This window comes from Hyperoodon ampullatus, assembly GCF_949752795.1.
Source record: "Hyperoodon ampullatus genome assembly, chromosome: 12".
Lineage (NCBI taxonomy): Eukaryota > Metazoa > Chordata > Mammalia > Artiodactyla > Ziphiidae > Hyperoodon > Hyperoodon ampullatus.
Genome location: NC_136925.1, coordinates 42,455,579 through 42,476,730, shown reverse-complemented (window position 1 = coordinate 42,476,730; position 21,152 = coordinate 42,455,579). Strand labels below are relative to the sequence as shown.

At 35.4% G+C, this 21,152-nt stretch overlaps 1 protein-coding gene across 1 annotated transcript; it reads left to right on the top strand.

Moving 5' to 3' along the window:
• Nucleotides 1–19,657, top strand: TUBE1 (tubulin epsilon 1; the record flags this gene model as incomplete). Its single annotated transcript, XM_079716518.1, has 12 exons — nucleotides 1–40; nucleotides 135–208; nucleotides 839–891; nucleotides 3,355–3,412; nucleotides 7,262–7,377; nucleotides 9,801–9,922; nucleotides 13,148–13,335; nucleotides 13,555–13,730; nucleotides 14,542–14,682; nucleotides 18,235–18,375; nucleotides 19,015–19,189; nucleotides 19,499–19,657. The coding sequence occupies exons 1-12, from the start codon at nucleotides 16–18 to the stop codon at nucleotides 19,655–19,657; spliced, it is 1,428 nt and encodes a 475-aa protein (XP_079572644.1). The 5' UTR covers nucleotides 1–15.
• Nucleotides 19,658–21,152: the final 1,495 nt, after the last annotated feature.

The following is a 21,152-nucleotide window of genomic DNA, read 5'->3' as shown; positions in this document are numbered from 1 at the left end:
CGGCCGCGCTGCAGCATGACCCAGTCGGTGGTCATACAGGGTAAGTCGCCCCGGGAGGGTGGGGACCCGGTCGCCGCCGAGGCGAGTGGCCCTGTTGCCGCCTAATGTCTATTCTCTTACCTTCCTGGGCGCAGTCGGCCAGTGCGGAAACCAGATTGGCTGCTGCTTCTGGGACCTGGCGCTGAGGGAGCACGCCGCGGTCAACCAGGTACCGTCCCCGCCGCGCGGGAGACCCCATGCCCGCCTGTCCCCGAGGCTCTTCCAAAAAAATAAGAATTAATACTCTGGGAGCTTTTATCTGGCCGATGTAAGTTGTATGGGATCTTCTCGGTAAAGGGCAAACTGGTTTTTAAACTTCTGTTGGCGTTAGACACAAGAGTCCGAACGAACACTCGCCGGAGACCTTAGTCTTAAGGTTCCTTAATTCTCAGGGTTGCATCTTTATCAGGGTTCTTGTGAGGAGCAATGAGATAGCATATGTGAAAGTACTTTGTAAAATAGGTACCATGTGTGGCATTATATTTCTTAATTTAACCAGTCAGCTTTTTAAATGATCACCAAGAATGCAGGGAAAGCTTTCATTTGATGCACCTGCTCTACAGTCCTGTGGGGACGCCTTTTCTCAGTACCTTCAGCTGCACTTAATCCATAGATCTCGCGGTATTTGCTCTTCTCTAGATTGGAAGAATCAGTAGAAGCATTTTATGATTGTTTGCTTTTTCTTATTGTAGCCGTATGCCGGCCTTTAAAGTATTGTGGGATTATTAAATTAAAAGGACTTCGTTTGGGAAAGAGGCAAAATGTAATCAAGCGCTAATAAATGTATTTTTTTTTTTAGAAAGCGATTTATGATGAGGCAATAAGCAGCTTCTTTAGAAATGTGGATACCAGGTAAGATGGGGTTAAAGTCTGTCACATAGCTTAATTATTTTCATGTCAGCAGTTTGGGAGAAAATTCTTCAGAGGACAGTAAAAGCAGTTGATAACTGTAAAGAAGTTGTTTGGCTTTTTTGTTTTTCTCATTATTGAAAGCATATTGTCATTCTCTTGTCATTAATATTCTCATGTCATTAGGCAGAGCAGGACAACAGGTTTCTTTTTAAAGCCATATGAAGGAATAAAAAAAAACTTTAGTGTGCTTAATTTTAACTTGACCTTGAAATAAAGTTTCACTAAAAGGAATGCTGAATATTTCCCTGAGAATGTCTTGTTAGTGCATTCAATAATGGCTAACGTTTGAAAGAAAAATATAGTGTTTACATTTCTGTGATATTATTTGTGGTCAGGAGTATTTGCTCTACAAATAGAATGTGCTAAAAAGGAGCAAAGCAGTTGTTGTCAGATTAGTTTTGTTTATTTAATAAAGGGTGTATGTAAGTATATATCTTTTACCTGAAAGAGTAATTTGACATTCAGGGTGTGTTTCTAAGCTTGTCATGTTAAATCATGAAGTTCATGCGTTTTCAAAATGCTTAATAAAACTAAACCTGCCGGGCTTGAACTGAAAAATACATACTTTATATCCAGTTTTAATCTAATAAAGATTTCAGTTCTAGTTTGAATTAGTTGGTTGGGTGTTTGAGACAGTTATCTCCCTGGGAAGGCTAATTAGGCCCGACTTCCTTAGTGAATTTCAGAGTCTGACCCTCAGGCTTGCAAACTCAGAAACTTCAATGACATCTTGAGAATGGGTCCAGTGCTCTCTAGTACAGGCAGATAAACCAAACTCAGATGGGAAATTACAAAGCAGAAAGTCAATGTAGTCACGGACAGTAGGAGCTATAACTCAAAAAGACTAGACACCCATTTTCTTTCAAAAGCACATTCTCTTCTGTAGGAAATCTATCAGGAAAGCTAAGTAATAAAAGGTTACGTAGTGACCATGGAATCAGACCAAGGTAAGTTAGGTGTATTACCTTAATGACTGGTGTTATTTATCTTTATTAATATGGAGATATCTGTCACATAGACTAGATTACCTCTTGTTTATAAACTAGAACATCTTCTCCCCTACATACTATTAAGAGACTCAAATTTGCCTTTGTAATACTTCCTTGTAGGTAGCATTCTAACTAAATCTGTACTTCCATTCCCTCTGTAATACTCCTTTCATTGAATATTACATAGTTGAGACTCAGCGTGGAAGCCATTCTCTCTTAATCAGGTGACTTTACGTAACTCTATTCTCATCTACTCGGTTCGTTTTATAATTTAACCTGAGAGCATACTTATTTCTCCAGTATCAAGTTTGAGGAGAAGAGCCTTGGCATCTTGCTCTTCTTTCCAACGTAGTATCAACACATGCAGCATCTATTCCACAAGTTAGTACAAAAATTCTTTTTCAAAAATAAGACCACACCTTTGTATATACTTCTTTATTTGAGGAAATATCATACCTTTTTAATAGCATGATAGGAATTTACCTATACCAGGGGTTGGCAAACCTTTCCTGTAAAGGACCAGATGGTAGATATTTCAGGTTTTGCAGACCATAAAGTCCATATCACATCTCCTTGAGTCCACCATTGTAGTGTGAATGCAGGTGTAGATAGTACATAAATAAATGAGTGTGGCTTTGTTCCAATAAAACTTGTTTTCACAAGTAGCTGGTCAGACTTGGCCTGAGGATTATAGATTATCAGCCCCCGACCTATAGCATCGTCTATGCTCAATTCAGCTTCCCTTCATATATTGTCTTGTAAACTATATTGACTTGTACACTTTGTAGTCATAGATTTAGTTACTTTGGTGACTTATCTTCAACCTGAAATTCTAGGAACAGCCTTAGATACTCAACTGTATATAACTGGTTTGTTAGTTGATGTGTGTCTGGCTACAACAGAAAGCCTCACTAATGGTGGCTTAAACAATAGATATATCCAGTTATGTCACATACAAAGAAATCTGTGTTTAGAGACATGCCCTAAAGACCAAGATACTGTCATATTGTTCCATGTGTTGGTTTTTTGTCCTCATGGTTTTTTTACTTCATAACCATAAAATGACAGCCTCCACTGCCAGGAATCCCATCCAGATTCGTGTTCAAGGTAGGAAAAAGGACCAACTGCATCTGGTCTTTTTTATCAGAAAGCTTCCCAGAATATCTCCTTTTTATTTCATTACCCAGAACTGGATTACATGACCAGCCCAAACTACAAAGAAAGCCAGGGAAATAAGTACCTCACTTTTTCAGCCTATTGGGAGGAGATTACGAATGGCTCCTTTGTTGCCTTTTGTGTCTGCCTCACTTGGCCTATAAGTAGCTTTACTATGTGAATGGAAGTTAACTTTATTACCTGATAGCACTATTAGCGTGGAAGATCTTATGACCTTTTCTCATCTTTTATCTTTCAGAGTGGTTGGTGATGGTGGCAGTATTTCCAAGGGGAAGATTTGTTCTTTAAAAGCACGAGTAAGTCTTATACACTTGGATTCTTATATTGCATGTTTTTAAAATAACTCTACTTCTGTAACTATCAAAAGAATAAAATTTTAGTTTAACTTCTCAAAATAAAAAGTATTTGCTAAGCCACATTTAATATAAATATAATTAAGCAGACATTTGTGTCTCCATGAAACTTTAGGGGGAAAATTTTGTGCTTAAAGTGAAAATACTGCATATTTGGCATTTTTTCTAAATGTTTTAGGGGAAATATATGTCTATATAAATGATAACAAAAGCTTTCTTAACTCTAAGCCTAAAATACATTCTAATGAAGGTTAATTTTCACATAAAAATGATGAAAGGTTTATTTGCACCAGAGTTACTATTCCCAGTACAAAGCATAGATTCAACCACATTCTAGTGAATATATAACATAACCATGTAAGACTTCCTGAACAAAAATACTTCTAGTCATAGCCCATATTTGGTCTTAATCTCATTGCAGTTAACACTTCTCTTCTTTGATTGTGTCTCTGCAACAAACTGCTTTTTCCAACTGTTGATCAGTAATGTTTGACTGTGACAGAAAATAAAGGCAGTTTTGGTGCTGTGGAAGTAATTGAGATGATAAGGATCAGACCTGTAGTAGTGGCTGAAAGAGTAGAGAGCAGTAGTGTTGTAGTACCTGGGAACCATCTCCTTGTATCTGTGATCTCCAATGTCCTTGGGAAACAGATTTAGGGCAGAGACTATGTGCTTGTAGTCTGTTAGGATAATTGATTAACATTTGGTATAGTTCATGCCTTGGAGAGTGCTAACATCCCAATCCAAATCTTACTCAGAGATAAAGAAACGTTGACATTTCCTAGACCACTCCCAATTTGAGCTCTTTCTCACCAGCCTACCAGTGAGCAAGTTGGGAAATGGAGGAAACACTGCTGGAAGAGAATAAATCAGCATGTTTCTATAGCCTTTGGCTTTTTTCCTAGAAGGTGTTCTTCCATTTCTTCTTAGTAGTCTTGGTATCATGTGGCTCTGATCACTGAAGAGTCTAGGCTTCAAAAGATAATTTGGTGGCTGGGTTCCTCCACTGTGTTAATAGGCAAACACTCAGAATTTTGTAAATCCTGTATTACAATTAAGGGGAAGCTCAAGGACCTAAAAGCTATCACCAGGTAGCTCTGGAAGAAAATAATGAACATCGAATCTTGGAAGTTGTGACTCCAGATCTTGGATGGCTAAGTGAGGAATCCAGAATAATCCCTTGTAATTGTAATTAATTTCCTATGGAAAAACAAATCAGAGGTCTTATGTGACTAAGGAAAGATTGAAAGAGTTACAGACTGTCAGGGTTTAATGCTAAGTGACTATGACAGTGATGATTCTCTCAAAACTGACTTCAGGAGGTGCTTGAATGTCAGTTTGTATTCTGTATTGCCCTTCCTTTGCCTGATTGCAAAGTAATTGAAAGCATGGCTTAATTATGTTTAATCTTCCACAAATCATCTCAATAAATCTGTTTTGGAACAAGGACAGTAGAAGCTAATTTTGTTCTTTTTTGTAATATTACACAACAGTGAAATCCCTCTTACATGGTTGATTTGGTGTTAAAGTCAGCATTTAAGATAAAAATTGCATATTATCAAAAATATCCTTGAAAATCCCTAAAATTGCCAAGAAATGACCCTGTATAGTCCTGTGTATGTATATTGATGCTGTATTTAAAGGTGCATATTTATAAAAACAGAATTTTACAGTCTTTCTAATATACCACTGTAATATGATGATATAACATGTGATATTACTCAGCCATAAAAAGAAACAAAATTGAGTTATTTGTAGTGAGGTGGATGGACCTAGAGTCTGTCATACAGAGTGAAGTAAGTCAGAAAGAGAAAAACAAATACCGTATGCTAACATATATATGGAATCTAAAAAAAAAAAAAAAAAAAGGTCATGAAGAACCTAGGGGCAGGACAGGAATAAAGATGCAGACCTACTAGAGAATGGACTTGAGGACACGGGGAGGGGAAGGGTAAGCTGGGACGAAGTGAGAGAGTGGCATGGACATATATACACTACCAAATGTAAAATAGATAGCTAGTGGGAAGCAGCCGCATAGCACAGGGAGATCAGCTCGGTGCTTTGTGACCATCTAGAGGGATGGGATGGGATAGGGAGGGTAGGAGGGAGATGCAAGAGGGAGGGGATATGGGGATATATGTATAGCTGATTCACTTTGTCATAAAGCAGAAACAAACACACCATTGTAAAGCAATTATACTCCAATAAAGATGTTTTTTAAAAAAAAGTGGTATACTATCATACAATTAGAAATATATTTCTAAAGTACTGTGTAATAATATTTTAATTGCCAGCTTACAGTAGCATACTTAATTACACAAATAATTGAATTCACAGAATTTAAATGGGCATAAATTGTGACTCCACTGTAGTCAGTACTCGGTAAGTGTCAAACTTGACTGTCTCCCATTGATAAGATAATAGAGCATAGAGTTCGGTGGTTAAGAGTGAAGATTCTGCAGCCAGGCTAGCCAGGTTTGAATCAGCTCTACCACTTCCTAGCTGGGTGATCACAGCCAAGTTATTTAACTTTTCTAGGCCTCAGTTTCCTCATGTGTAAATTGGGAGTAATTACAGTACCTATGCATAGGGTTGTGAGGATTAAATGGGGTGATACATGTACAGTGGCATGTAGTAAGTGCTTAATGTTACATGCTCACCAGCACTGAAAAAGCCCATAAATCAAGCACTTTCTCTGTGACACTGAATCAAAGGCTTAGGTTAAAGGGTACCCTAACATCATTTCAGATTACTTTTTTCAGCTTTGCTTTTTTATTTATTTAACTCTATTTTACTCTTTCATTCTTCTTCCTCAGTGTAGAAAATATAGAAAGTAAAGTACAAAACAGTGGGGACAGAGGGTATATAATTCTACTTGCCAAGCTATCTCTGCTTACATTTTGCTGTATTTCCATCCAGTCTTTTCTATTTTTCTTTCCATAGCTAATTTTATGTTTTATTTTCTTCTTAGTAATAGAGGTTATCTCCCATGTCAATAAAGTTTGTGATATTTAGTGAGTTTGTGAATTTAGATTGCAAGTTACTTAGGGGAAGGGACCCTGTTGTCATCTTTCACATCTATCCAGTGCCTTGGCTTTGCACGTAATAGTAGTTTACTGATTTGATTTGGACAGTTTTCAGCTGTGATTCATAAAGAGCAGCATGGTTATTCCTAGTGACCAAATACATTAATGAACCCTACATTTATTGAGAATTGTTTCTGGTTAAGGTTGCCTTCTAAACTTCTGAGACTCGTTCTCAAGAAATTTATAGTCACATAAGTACATAAATAAAAGAATTGTTAGAAAATCGGAGAGAATTATTCAGTTCCTTTTTTTCCTTATTCTTAGGGTAAGAATTTAGAATCCATCTTTTCATTGGATTCCACCTTTGGAGCAGAGTGAAATTACTTTTTAATTTTTATAACAGACTCACAAAGAGAGTCAAAGATTTGATCAAACTTAAACTATAAAAAGAACGATGCGGGGCTTCCCTGGTGGCGCAGTGGTTGAGAGTCCGCCTGCCGATGCAGGGGACACGGGTTCGTGCCCCGGTCTGGGAAGATCCCACATGCTGCGGAGCGGCTGGGCCCGTGAGCCATGGCCGCTGAGCCTGCGCGTCCGTAGCCTGTGCTTCACAACGGGAGAGGCCACAACAGTGAGAGGCCCGCATACAGCAAGGAAAAAAAAAAAAAAAAAAAAAGAACGATGCAACTTCTAGCTCAAAAATTCTTTTTATTTACAGAGTGACTGAAGAAAAATATGCTAATTACATTTTATTTGTCTTTCTCAGGCCGTCTTGATTGACATGGAGGAAGGGGTAGTAAATGAACTTCTTCAGGGACCCCTGAGAGATGTATTTGATAGTAAGCAGCTCATCACTGATATTTCTGGCTCAGGGAATAATTGGTGAGAATATTCTGGATGTAAAAATTAAATGCCATCTGAAAAAAATGAGGAATCTTTCCTTTATTCTGATAGGTCCTGCTGACATGAAAGCAAGATATAACTTGCCATACTTAACTCTAGGCCTTTCAGCCCATCATCTTTTCCTTGATAGATGATGGTGTTCACAATGCTTGGAAGCCATCTGTATCCTAGTTGTTTCTCTTTTTTTTTTTTTTTAAGAAAAAGATGAATCATGAAAAATTGATTTACTAAATTTCTCGTAATTTGATTCTTGCATAACTGCTAAGTAGTGACAAAAGTTGTAATTTTTTTTGATATGTAGTTCCACATTTATATATTCTATAGAACTCTTCACTTGTCCATAAAGATACAAATGAAAGATTGTTCACTGAAACATTGTTTTTAACATGAGATAATACTCAACAGGAGATTGTTTAAATCAATTATAGTATATCCATACAATGGAAAATCATGCAACTCTTATAAAATGTAACATATCTGTATGGAAACTTTCTAACATTTTAAAAATCAGAAGTATTGAGGCACGGAACAATGTGGCTAGCATACTAATTTGTATATGAAAACCCTTACCTTTTTCTTTTTAACATCTTTATTGGAGTATAATTGCTTTACATTGTTGTGTTAGTTTCTGCTGTATAACAGAGTTAATCAGTTATACATATATCCCCATATCTCCTCCCTCTTGCGTCTCCCTCCCACCCTCCCTATCCCACCCCTCCAGGCGGTCACAAAGCACCGAGCTGATCTCCCTGTGCTATGCGGCTGCTTCCCACTAGCTATCTATTTTATATTTGGTAGTGTGTGTGTGTCAGTGCCACTCTCTCACTTTGTCCCAGCTTACCCTTCCCCCTCCCCGTGTCCTCAAGTCCATCCTCTATGTCTGCGTCTTTATTCCTGTCCTGCCCCTAGGTTCCTCAGAACCTTTTTTTTTTTTTGATTCCATATATATGTGTTAGCATACGGTATTTGTTTTTCTCTTTCTGACTTACTTCACTCTGTATGACAGACTCTCGGTCCATCCACCTCACTACAAATAACTCAATTTTGTTTCTTTTTATGGTTGAGTAATATTCCATTGTATATGTGCCACATCTTCTTTATCCATTCATCTGTTGATGGACACTTAGGTTGCTTCCATGTCCTAGCTATTGTAAATAGTGCTGCAGTGAACATTGTGGTACATGACTCTTTTTGAATTATGGTTTTCTCAGGGTATATGCCCAGTAGTGGGATTGCTGGGTCATATGGTAGTTCTATTCTTAGTTTTTTAAGGAACCTCCATACTGTTCTCCATAGTGGCTGTATCAATTTAAAAGTTGTAAGTATTGTTATAAACTGTTCTCTTACCTATAGTATTCAACTCTGTTAAAGTTTTCCCATCAGTCAGATATAATAGAATTGATAGAAATGCAAGCCAGACCAGTGTCCCAGCATTCAAGGTCAGTCTGAGGCTATATTTGGCCCTTAAATATATAATGGTCTCTTCTCCTTAATGGGAAAAAAGCTCCAACAGTGATCATTTTAAAATTTACATTGACACTGGTTTTGCTGTTTTTGAAAAAGTAAGTAGGTTCTTGTTTGCCAATCTAATATTTGTTATTTAAATTATTTGTAGTTAGTCCCTCAGGTTTATAATGTGTAATATTGTGTAATTTTACTAAAGCATGGATTTGAGTCTTGTGTTCTGGGAGACTTATTTGGGGAGAACCAGTCACTAAATAAGTGAGTCCACCTAACCGTCCAACCAGCTTTCTCTAATTGTCGTATAACTTATTCTGTAACTTTTGAGTTACACCTGACTACATGTTGTGTGGAAATCGTTCTTACATTTCAGTTCATCATAATAATACTTGCAAATTTGGGCAACCAAAAAGGCTTGCAGAGCCTCATGAATATCAGTTTTCTACTGTGTGGCATTTCATCTAGTAATAACATGATATGACCAATATTTTTTTCATGTTTTAAACCAAAGTAGGTCAGTTTAAATTTTTTTATTTTTATGTCTTTCTAGTTGACCACATTCTGCTTTTTAATACATAAAAGACAGTGCAATCAGTTTACTTTCAATGAAGATGAGAAAAAACTAACTGAAAACTTGTTTTGTTGTAATTATACCTTAAGAGCAGATAAATTTTAAAAACCATAGTTTAATATCCATTGATAATGAACTATTTTATCAGGATATTTGAGGATTATAGGTATATATATTTGTTAAATTATCTTTCTTTATCCTTGAGATATCATAATATGATTTATTGATGTTAAACAGGAATAGAATTTACTTACTACAGTCAAAATACTTTTTCAAGCTTATCTATAGTCTTTTCACTTAGTTCAGAAATAATAAAATCTTGAAATAATAAATGCAAGGATTTTTTTTTAATCTATATTCTTTTTTCCAGGGCTGTGGGTCACAAAGTGTTTGGCAGTCTTTATCAGGAACAGATTTTAGAGAAACTCAGGAAGTCAGCAGAGCACTGTGATTGTTTGCAGTGTTTTTTTATAATACATTCCATGGGAGGAGGTAAAGTTATTTATTCATTTGTCTATAACAATGTGAAAATGCAAGTGAGAATTCATTTTGCCAACATAAGTCTTGTTTTCAGACCTTTGCTTAATAAATATAGAACTCTTAAGAATTAAGAGTATGTTTATGAATGTATGTACATAATAACTTTTTATCTTAAATTTTTGTCAAATTGTGTCACTATGACCATTTTTTAAAATTTAAACCCTTTTAAAGAGTCAGTAGGGGGCTTCCCTGGTGGCGCAGTGGTTCGTGCCCCGGTCCGGGAAGATCCCACATGCCGTGGAGCGGCTGGGCCCGTGGGCCATGGCCGCTGAGCCTGAGCATTCAGAGCCTGTGCTCCGCAATGGGAGAGGCCACAGCAGTGAGAGGCCCGCGTACCGCAAAAAAAAAAAAAAAGAGTCAGTAGAACTGAATCTGAAGAAATTTTTTCTTTTATCTTTAGTAGAAGGTAGATTTCAATATAAGCTTTTTGGGAATGCTGCCCTTCTCCTAAGAGCTTGCTTGTGCAGTTTCATATGCTGACTAGAACTAAGTATTTGTGGCATATCCATAGATACGTTTGCAAAAGAATATCAGTACCCTTGCTTTAACCACCTTCAATCCTTTCTTGTGTCCAATAAGAGAAATAAGTAAAAGAAATGCTCTTAGTCAACTCGTTTAAATCATTCCTTACATGGTAATTAATCACCTTGACCTAGAATAAATGATCTGCATTGCTTTCTTTCCCAGGGGAGCCTGTACCTTGCAAGTGAAGTATTTTGCTCCCCTGTTCCATGAAGTAGAAACAGATCATAATTTGATAATTTCAAAAGAGAATTAGCCTATTTTAAAAGAAAACTTTGCCATGCTTTTTTCCTCCAAGCTGAGATTAAGATTTTTATATTCAGGTTATGTACAGTTGACTTTCTTATACATATCTGTTATTCAGTATGATAGCATTTGAAAATTAAAGTTAAAATTGCTATGTAACCATGCCTTTAGAAGACCATCATAATCATTAAATTAAGAAACTAAGTTTCAGGGCTTCCCTGGTGGCGCAGTGGTTGAGAGTCCGCCTGCCAATGCAGGGGACGTGGGTTCGTGCCCCGGTCCGGGAAGATCCCACATGCCGCGGAGCGGCTAGGCCCGTGAGCCATGGCCGCTGAGCCTGCGCGTCCGGAACCTGTGCTCCGCAACTGGAGAGGCCCGCATACTGCTAAAAAAGAAAAAAAAAGAAAAAAAAAAAACCTAATTTTCTTTATACTGGTATAATTAACCTGCAGATTTTGAGTAAGTTTTCGAAAAAAACCAATTTGATTTATAGTTCATTATGGTGCTTTATTTTATATCCCTCTATTACTCAGAATCTCAGTAGACGGTACTTTATTCATAATTCACTGAAAATGGCAAAAATACTTTAAATAATATTGAAGGCTAAAAATGAAGTCTTTTCCCACATCTAATCCCTAATCTCTCTCCTCACAGATAATCAAGTTTGCCAGTGTCTGTCCTTCCAGATATTTCCTGTGCCCATTGTGTGTGTTTTTACATAAACAAGATCATGAAATATATACTATCCTGTAATGTTTTCACTTTAAATCTTTCCTGAACATCTTTCATCAGCTCTGTCCACTTGTGAGAATATGTAATAATTTTTAAAGTCAGTTCCTCATTGATGGATGTCAAGTTATTTATGGTTTTTAGCTACTACATAAAATCCCCAGTGAACATCTGGTACCTACATCTTTGTTCATTTGTGCCACAATAGCTGTAGGCAATATTCCTAGAAAGGAAAGTGGAACCAAAGAATATGTACATTTTAAGTTTTGGTTGATATTACTAAATAACCTTCCTACATTATTGCATCAATCTGTATGATTAGCAGCAATTTATAAGAGTTTATTTCCCCACACTGTCACCAACACTGAGTATTATGAGACAAAATCTGTCTAATACAATATGCTCAAAATTATATTGTTTTAATTTGCATTTTTTAATTAGAGAAAAGGTTGAGCATCTTTACATCCATTTGCCATTTGATTTATTTTGAGTTACAATTTATATCCTTTGCTCATTTTTCCATTGCATTATTCATATTTTTTTGTTGATTTGTGACCCTCTTAAAGAAATTTAGTCCTCCATCATGTTTGAAGATTTTTTCTTAGTTTGCCTTTTTATTTTGTTTGTTTTTATATATACATATATATAGAGAGAGGGGAGTTTTGTTTATTTTTAATGGAATCAAAACTATCTTCTATAATGGCTCTGGTTTTTTATAATGCTTAGAAAGTCCTCATTAAAGATTAACCCAAAAAATCTCCCTCGCTTTCATCTAATATTTTTAACATCATAGCCTTTTAATATTTATCCAAATGGGGTTAGAGCATTATGGCTTATAAACTTTTTCTCATCAAGACAGCAAGAAATACGTTTTACATTACAAACCAACACACACACAAACATACACAAACTAAAACAAAAGATTATTTACCCACACTATATGTGACATTACTAATATTTCTGCGTTTCATTTAAGAAAAGAAAATACTGGTCCTAACCTTATAAATTAGTTTCATAGCCCACTGATGGTTCACAAGCCATAGTTTGAAAAGCACCAGGGTAAAGGATTCCAGTTATCTCTCTTAGTTCTTAAAAATATCTGAATTTATATATATGTAACTCTGTGTGTCAGAAAATTACCTTAATGAAATTCTTAGAGTTTCTGCTTTTAGATAGATAGTAAAAAAGTTTCCTCTTTGAAACTTTTATAAATTCAAGTTGGTCATGCTTAACTTTAAATTTTAACTCGGCATTTAAGTTGCTTAATGTCATGATAGTGTTCATCATTAAGATTATATAGGTGCTACACTAAGGATGTCAAGATAGTTTGTTTTTTCTTAAGTTGCTTAACATCAAGTGTAGACTACTGTCTTAGTTGCATTTTTCACTCTTCATTCAGCTCTTTTGACATCATAGAGATATAACTTAAATGTAAAATAGTGTAAAATATAGAAAAGCCTCTCATCATCACAGTCAGACCCAGAGGTTGAATTCATGACTTTTAAGTCTCACTACCTATAGTCTTCATTTCTTTATCTGAAATTAATTAGTTAATGTATAATCACAGGAATAGTTGAAAATTGTATGTCTCTAATACATAGGTTTTTACCACAAAAACACAGAATTCCGTTATATTCTGAACCATTTATGCTGTTTTCTTTTTGAAATCTTAATCTTCAGGAACAGGATCTGGACTTGGCACATTTCTTTTAAAGGTGCTTGAGGATGAATTCCCAGAAGTATACAGATTCGTGACTTCAATTTATCCTTCTGGTGAAGATGATGTCATAACCTCGCCTTATAATAGCATCTTGGCAATGAAGGAACTTAATGAGCATGCAGACTGTGTGTTGCCCATTGACAACCAAGTAAGAAATGGCATTGTAATTTATGGACATTATGTATACATTCAGTCCTGTGTTATGCTTATGTGTGTATGTGAAACAGTCTCTTCACTTTTCAGCCTTCCCATCTAAGAGAAAAAATAAGTTTAAATTGCTTTTTTTTTTGTCTTTTTCTTCCTGGTAGAATGTCACCTATGTCCTCTCTTCTTAATAGCTTCTCTCCCAATATTTTTCCCTTAAAAGTCTTTATTTGACATCATTAGCAAAATTGACCTCATGGTGAATTCTGGAAAGTTGGGTACAGCTATAAAGCCAAAGAGCCTGGTTACTTCAAGTGCTGGAGCTTTTAAAAAGCGGCAGGAGAAACCATTTGATGCAATGAACAACATTGTGGCAAATTTGCTGCTCAACCTAACAAGGTAATCCTGTTGACAATGTACTTAAGGGCAGTTTAAAAATTTCACTTGCTTTTGATAACATTTTGCAGTAGCATTTTTTAGTTATTCTGAGTTGTAGAAGCTTTTTTAAAAACTCTATTTAAAATAAAAATTTTAGTTTGTCTAGTGTTTTCAGATCTTGGAGTGATAGACCAGAGTTTTATTTTCTCTGACTCCAGAACAGCATTTTATTTTCCCCAGGTACGTTCCATGGAATATTAACAGATGTTAAATGGTAAAGGGTTTTGAAGGAGATACACTTGAGAAACACTTGGTTAGGCAAAAACAAACTTGGGTTTTTTTTTGTTTTTGCTACGAAATGTCTTAACCTTTTAAACCAGCTAATCTATACCTCTTTATTAGCTGGTCCAAAATATTTCTTCGACTTTGATCTAAAAAATTGCTTTGGCATTATTATATTCCAAATTGTAGAGCATGTAAGCAAATCCTGGGGGAATTTAGTAAGGTTTATAGAATAATTAAATAACTATTGAACTGTATGTTTTTAATTCAGTCTAAAGTCTGTTTTAAGTAAGATTTTTATGTAGGTAATTAGCAACTGTAGTAGAGTGGTTACACTTCAGATAATCCTGAAATAAGAATTGCTGTAGATGTTATATTTTAATTATCTTTATACACGATGTTCATGATACTAAATTTCATTAATACAGAAAAAAAGAGCATATACTCTCTACTGAAGTACAGCATACGAAAGGATGTAGGAAAGTGCCTGCTGACTAAATCAAGCTACATTAAGTTAAATATTTTTCATGTTTTAATGTTAATTTTTTAGCTCTGCGAGGTTTGAAGGATCCCTTAATATGGACCTTAATGAAATCAGCATGAATTTAGTTCCTTTTCCTCAACTGCATTATCTTGTGTCAAGCCTAACACCTCTGTATACACTGGCAGATGTTAACATTCCTTCTCGAAGGTAAGATGTAGTAACTTTATTCCAATTACTTGAGGGCTCAAATTACTTTAAAAACAAACACATTTTTAAGAGAAAAGTTTATAATAACTAGTTATTTCTTCATACCATTTTCTTTGTGAGAATTACATAAAATACAGGTGATGACAGCCATTTTTCCATTAAATGAATGCTTCCTTGTTTAGAAGTCATTGTTTAAAAATGTCAATATTAAACTATTTGAAATTAAATCTAATAACTAAAATTTTAAGCTTATGAAAATTAATAAAGATATAATTTTTATTGAAAAAGATTTAAAGGCTTTGAAGTCTGATGTACTTAAATACGAATGCTAATTCTATCATTTACTAGCTACAGAACCTTGGGCAGGTGACGAACTTTTAGTTTTTCTCGTCTTTAAAAATGAGAGTCAGAGTACCTAACTCATAAGCTTGTTGGTATATTAAATAAGAGTATCGTTTAAAGCTCTTACCACAGTCTAGCACCATAGAGGGTTTACAGATATTACTCTATTATAGCTATTACGTATCACTTCCAGAGCACCTTGTTTTATAACTGTGTCATTTTTAAGCATAAAACTTACATCAATTTACTTAACAAAAATGTAGTTGAAACATACTCTTAGCATATACAGTGATGATGAGCTTGAAAAGGTCACACTGACATTCACAGTTGACTGAGGGAAAAGGTCTTGTCAAACTCTGCTAGAGGAAATTATGTAAATGATAAAGTAAAAACTAGATTACAGATCTTTTTTTTTTTTTTTTTTTTTTTTTTTTTTGCGGTACGCGGGCCTCTCACTGTTGTGGCCTCTCCCATTGCGGAGCACAGGCTCCGGACGCGCAGGCTCAGCAGCCATGGCTCCGCGCCATGTGGGATCCTCCCGGACCGGGGCACGAACCTATGTCCCCTGCATTGGCAGGCGGACTCTCAACCACTGCGCCACCAGGGAAGCCCTACAGATCTTTTTAATAGTTTAAATTTTGGCAACATAATTCTATACTGTGGGAATGTCACAGTAATACTGATTAACTTTTATTTGAGCAAGTAACAAATAACTGACTATGCCAACTAATAGGTGTGGTCTCTTTCTTTGTGGGATGCCGATGAGCTTAACAAGTTAAGCGACTTGCATAGTTTATTGAACATGGGAATCAATCATTAAATGTTTGCTTTTATTATCAGCCCAGCATATTAAAAATGAGTATATTTAGTAAAAGGTGCACCTTTAATGTGGACACATAGAATGTAAATTGGTGCTAAACTATTTATTGTACAGTAGTGATTATCCAGACATTTAAAGTTACTCCTTAAAAAAATAAAGACATGTAATTTCTAATTAAGTTCAGCATAATCCTGCTTGGTGTGTGTGTGTGTGTGTGCGCGTGTGTGTGTGCGCGCGTGCGTGCGTGCACATTTTTTTTCTTTTTGGTTGTGCCGGGTGTGTGTGTATACATTTTTTCTTTTTGGGTGTGCCGTGTGTGTGTGTGTGTGTGTGTGTATACACATTTTTTTTTCTTTTTGGTTGTGCCGGGTCTTAGTTGTGGCAGGTGGGCTCCTTAGTTGCAGCTTACCAGCTCCTTAGTTGTGGCATGTGAACTCTTAGTTGCAGCATGCATATGGCATTTAGTTCCCTGAGCAGGGATTGAACCCAGGCCCCCTGCATTGGAAGCATGGAGTCTTAAGCATGGTGCTGCCAGGGAAGTCCTGTGCTTGGTATATTTTGATAAAAATAATACAGTGTCAACATTTAAATTTTTTATTTATATATTTATAGCTTGTTGCAGGTTTGTTTTTAATTAAAATGTGTTAGTGGAAAATCTGTAAGGAACCTTAAGAATGTTAGACTCTTAAGGAACTTATCACAGTGTCCTTTCTAGCTTTGTGGAGGTTTTCCTTTTTTTTTTTTTCTTTTTGTTTCTACTGTACTATAGGTATTTCAAAGGCTGCCATATCCACATATGGACACGTTTATCCTTGAGCAAATAATAAATTGTTTTTAAATTTTACTATTAAAAGGCATAGTTTTAAGACTATAATTTCTTATTAGTAGTTTACAAACAACTGAGAATGGTTTTTGGATGTGCTTCATATTTTTTTTTTTTTTTTTTTTTTTTTACTTTTTTTTTTTTTTTTTTTTGCAATACGCGGGCCTCTCACTGTTGCGGCCTCTCCCGTTGCGGAGCACAGGCTCTGGACGCGCAGGCTCAGCGGCCATGGCTCACGGGCCCAGCCGCTCCGCAGCATGTGGGATCTTCCTGGACCGGGGCACGAACCCGTGTCTCCTGCATCGGCAGGCGGACTCTCAACCACTGCGCCACCAGGGAAGCCCTGGATGTGCTTCATATTAATAAACATCATCTAGTCCATTTTTATCAATGAAAATGATAAAGCACATATTAGAGTGTGTATATTAAATTCCTGTTTCTAATGTAAAGAGAAATATCCCAGTAACTATAAATAGCTCCTTGCTAGTTTTTATATTTTTTTGACAAAAGAATGAGTGTGCCTACTTGTATAGTGGTTCTTAACCTTTTCTGGGTTTCCTTGACTTCATAAAAATGCCCAAAAGCACATACACACCAAAATTTTTAGCACAGTAGAGGATTCATGAATCCCCCAAAGCTCACCATCCACTAAGAGAGTCCTCTATCCTTCTTACTGTAGAAGAATCAGGATAGAATGTAAGATCCATTCGAGTAGGAAATTTTTGTTGTTGTTCACTGCTGGGTCTCTTGCACCTAGAATAGTGTCTGGCACATAATAGGCATTTAGTAAATATCTACTGACTGAATAGGCAGCATAGTGTAATTTCTGTGGCTCTTCCTAGACATTCTGCAAATTCAGCACACAGAGTTCTGGCTAGAGTTATCTAAGGAACCTAATCATATTTGTATTGAGTTCAGTGGGATTTAAGAACCAGACTGGGGTCATATTAAAGGCCTAGGAGCTTGCATATTATTAGATATAAACTTCATCGGTCACTTTTATCTTCCTCTCTTTAGAGGAATGATAAAAGAATGAAGTTAAAAGACTTCATTCACTTAAAAGCCTCCCTTTTCAGGAATAGTAGTATAGAGTAGTGTCTTTTTTGGAGAGCCTAACATTGTCCTTTGATAGCTTCCTCATTATTCCTAACTAATTTATGATACATTTTATAGACAAAGTAATCTTAATGTAGTAGGTTTTTAATTAGTTTTGATAGTTCTGATACTACGAAGTAGATAAGCATACTGAACTAAGTAAAAATGACACAATTTTCAGAAATTATTACTACATAGAGCTCACTAATGATGTAGTCAATATTTTGTAGCTATCTGAAATCACCAATATATTGCAGAAGCTTTTTATTCCCCCTAAAAAAAATATATTGCATGATTTCCTCTCCTCATATTTATCCAGATTGCTTTGAGGAAATGATAGCCGAGATTCAGAATATATTTGTGTGTGAAGTTTATTTACCTGTAGATGACTGTCTTTTCATTTTATAGTTACACATAGAAGAAAGATGTAGTACAGTATTTTGTATAAACAGTGACTGTCTCATTGTTTTAGGTTGGATCAGATGTTTTCAGATGCCTTCAGTAAAGATCACCAGCTAATTCAAGCTGACCCCAAACATAGTCTCTACCTCGCCTGCGCCCTCATGGTTAGAGGAAATGTACAGATTTCTGATCTTCGCAGAAATATTGAAAGGTTCAATTTTATATTTTTCAAGATAATGTTATGTGTACTGTTTGTAACAGTGTAGCATGTAGTTAAGTAGCACTGTGAACTTAATTGAAGTGTGACTTTGAGCAAGCTACTTAGCCTCTCTGAGCCTATTTTCCTCAAATGTAGAATAAGAATAATAATAGTACAAAGTTGTTATTTATGTTAATTATGTTATGCACATTAAATGATGAGATGTTATTTTCTGAAAATGTTCAGGAAATTTAGCTATTGTTACTGTTTTTATTACCACCGCTACTACCACTACACTGCTTCTAAGTTTGTTTTACTATTTGACAGTCTTATTTTTTAGGGAAACTGCTCTATTGAATTACAAAGTAAGGAAAATTATAATACCTTCATTTCTTTTCATCCCCAGATTTCTAATGTTAAGGAATGTGTTTCTAGCTTCTTGAATCACCATTACGGCCAATTTAATGTCCCTTAGTTCACTGTCAGACTGTACCATAATACTGCTAGTATTAAAAAATAGGTAACTTTCATTATATACTAAGCACTTAGAATGGTACCATTAGTAGTGTCCTAGTTTAACTAATGTGGGCTGCCATAATATGGCAGATATTTTAGTACCTTAATTCTTACCTTTGAGTTTTTGCATCTCAGATTAAAACCTTCTCTACGGTTTGTCTCCTGGAATCAAGAAGGCTGGAAGACCAGCCTGTGTTCAGTACCTCCTGTGGGCCATTCCCATTCATTATTAGCTTTAGCAAACAACACATGCGTGAAGCCTACCTTCATAGAACTGAGAGAGAGATTCACGAGGCTCTACAGAAAAAGGGTAATCATCAGTACGCCTTTTTAACTATATGTGTTTATTTTGGCTATTTAAGATGTATGCTCAAGAATTAAAGTAACACAAATCAGGTGTGATCCTGCCTGCTATATCTGTATTGATTATAACTGGAGAAGAGAGGCTTACTCAGACTCTAAATGAGAAATCTCATGGGTTTATAGGATTTCGGTTCTCATTTCTCTTGTAAAGCTGAGTGTGAACTATCATTTTAATAAGAATATTTACATTATAGGATAGTTGTCTGTATTAAATTTCCTGAAAATGGTCAACATCATTCAGTTTTTTTATTTATAGGCTCATCTTCATCACTATCTACAAATTGAAGGGATGGAGGAAAGCTGTTTCACAGAAGCCATGTCATCTTTATCAGTGCTCATACAGGAATATAACCAACTGGATGCCACAAAAAGCATGCCTGCAGAAGATTTACCTAGACTAAGAGTAGCTGTGTGAAAAAGAAACCCCAAAGATACAATTTTTTTTCTTAATTTCACATTTTTTGTCCCCTTACCTTTCTATTTTAGAATTTTTGTGATTCAGAAAGCCTGATTTGTGTTTTTCATATTGGGAAGTTTTTGTCTTCAGAGTAGTTTCCATTTAATCACAATTTGTTGATGATCCCACTGTGTGAAATTAGCCAAGTCCTAGTGCCTTGACTTTAAACATCTGTCTTCCAAAAAGTCGTGTTTTCTAAAATTGAGAGAACAGAGTTCTTCAACATTTTACTTTATTTATAGTCTCATATTTAGGCATTTATACAGAGATAATCATGTCTTCAATAAAAGTCTTGTACAGATAGATTTTTTTATATTTATTTATAATTTATGTCTTCACATTCTGTTTAAATTCTCCTAACTCTTTAAAAGTAAATACGGGAGTAGAAGAACACAGGATGACTATTTCTGTGTAATATACCCACTAACTTCAGGAATAGATTTTATTACGACTTGAGGCTTTATTTCTTCTTTGGGTAACCACTTGTTTGCACTCAAAAGAATCACAATTTACAATTATTTTAACTTGTATTAAATTATTTTTAAATATAATGGTTTTTTTAATCAAACCAGTTAATTTTGTAACAATAAATGTCCCATGTTTCTAAACTATGCTATTTATCAGTTTTGCTTGTCCCTTTTTTTTTTTTTTTGGCCATGCTACGTTGCATGTGGGATCTTAGTTTCCCAACCAGGGATCAGACCTGCACACCTTGCATTGGAAGCGCAGAGTCTTAACCACTGAACTGCCAGGGAAGGCCCACTTGTCACTATTTATACAAGCAAACAGAACATTACTAAGCTTGATATTTTCTTTGAAACTTTGCAGTAAATGACTAATAGTCTAGTGAAAGTGTTCCAGTTACTATAAATCTCCAGTTTTAGTCTTCAACATTAATTTATCTTTAATCACAATTTATATTTAAAATTCATAGGTGATTTATCATTTAAGGAAGTAATTTTGAGCAACAATTTATTTTCAAGCCAGAAAAATCTGTTGTGTGCTTTCTTTAATGTTATTTTTTTAATTTCTTTCCTTTTCAGAGTAAGGATACTGCTCTTGGTCTTTATCTTGGAAATTAAGTTTTTTTACAGTGTTTGGTATAAAAATTTAGATTACGGTTGTCAACAGTGGCCAAAGAAGTTCCATTTTTTCCTTCCAAAAGAAAGTAAGCTGATATTCAGGATAGGGCAATGGAAATAATAAATATATTTACAGCTTAGTCTTATTCCTAGTTAAGATTTAATCTAGAAAATCTTGCTCACCCTATAATGATTATGTGATTGGAGCCTAGGCTGTATTGTCAAAGTACAGTTTTAAAACTTTTAATATGCTTTTTATATAGCTTCAACAGATCATTTCAGATTATTTTATAGAATAAAATGTTCTCTTGTAAATTGTATAACTTTTCATTATGGGATATGTAGATGGAACCAAATATCTTTGTATTACA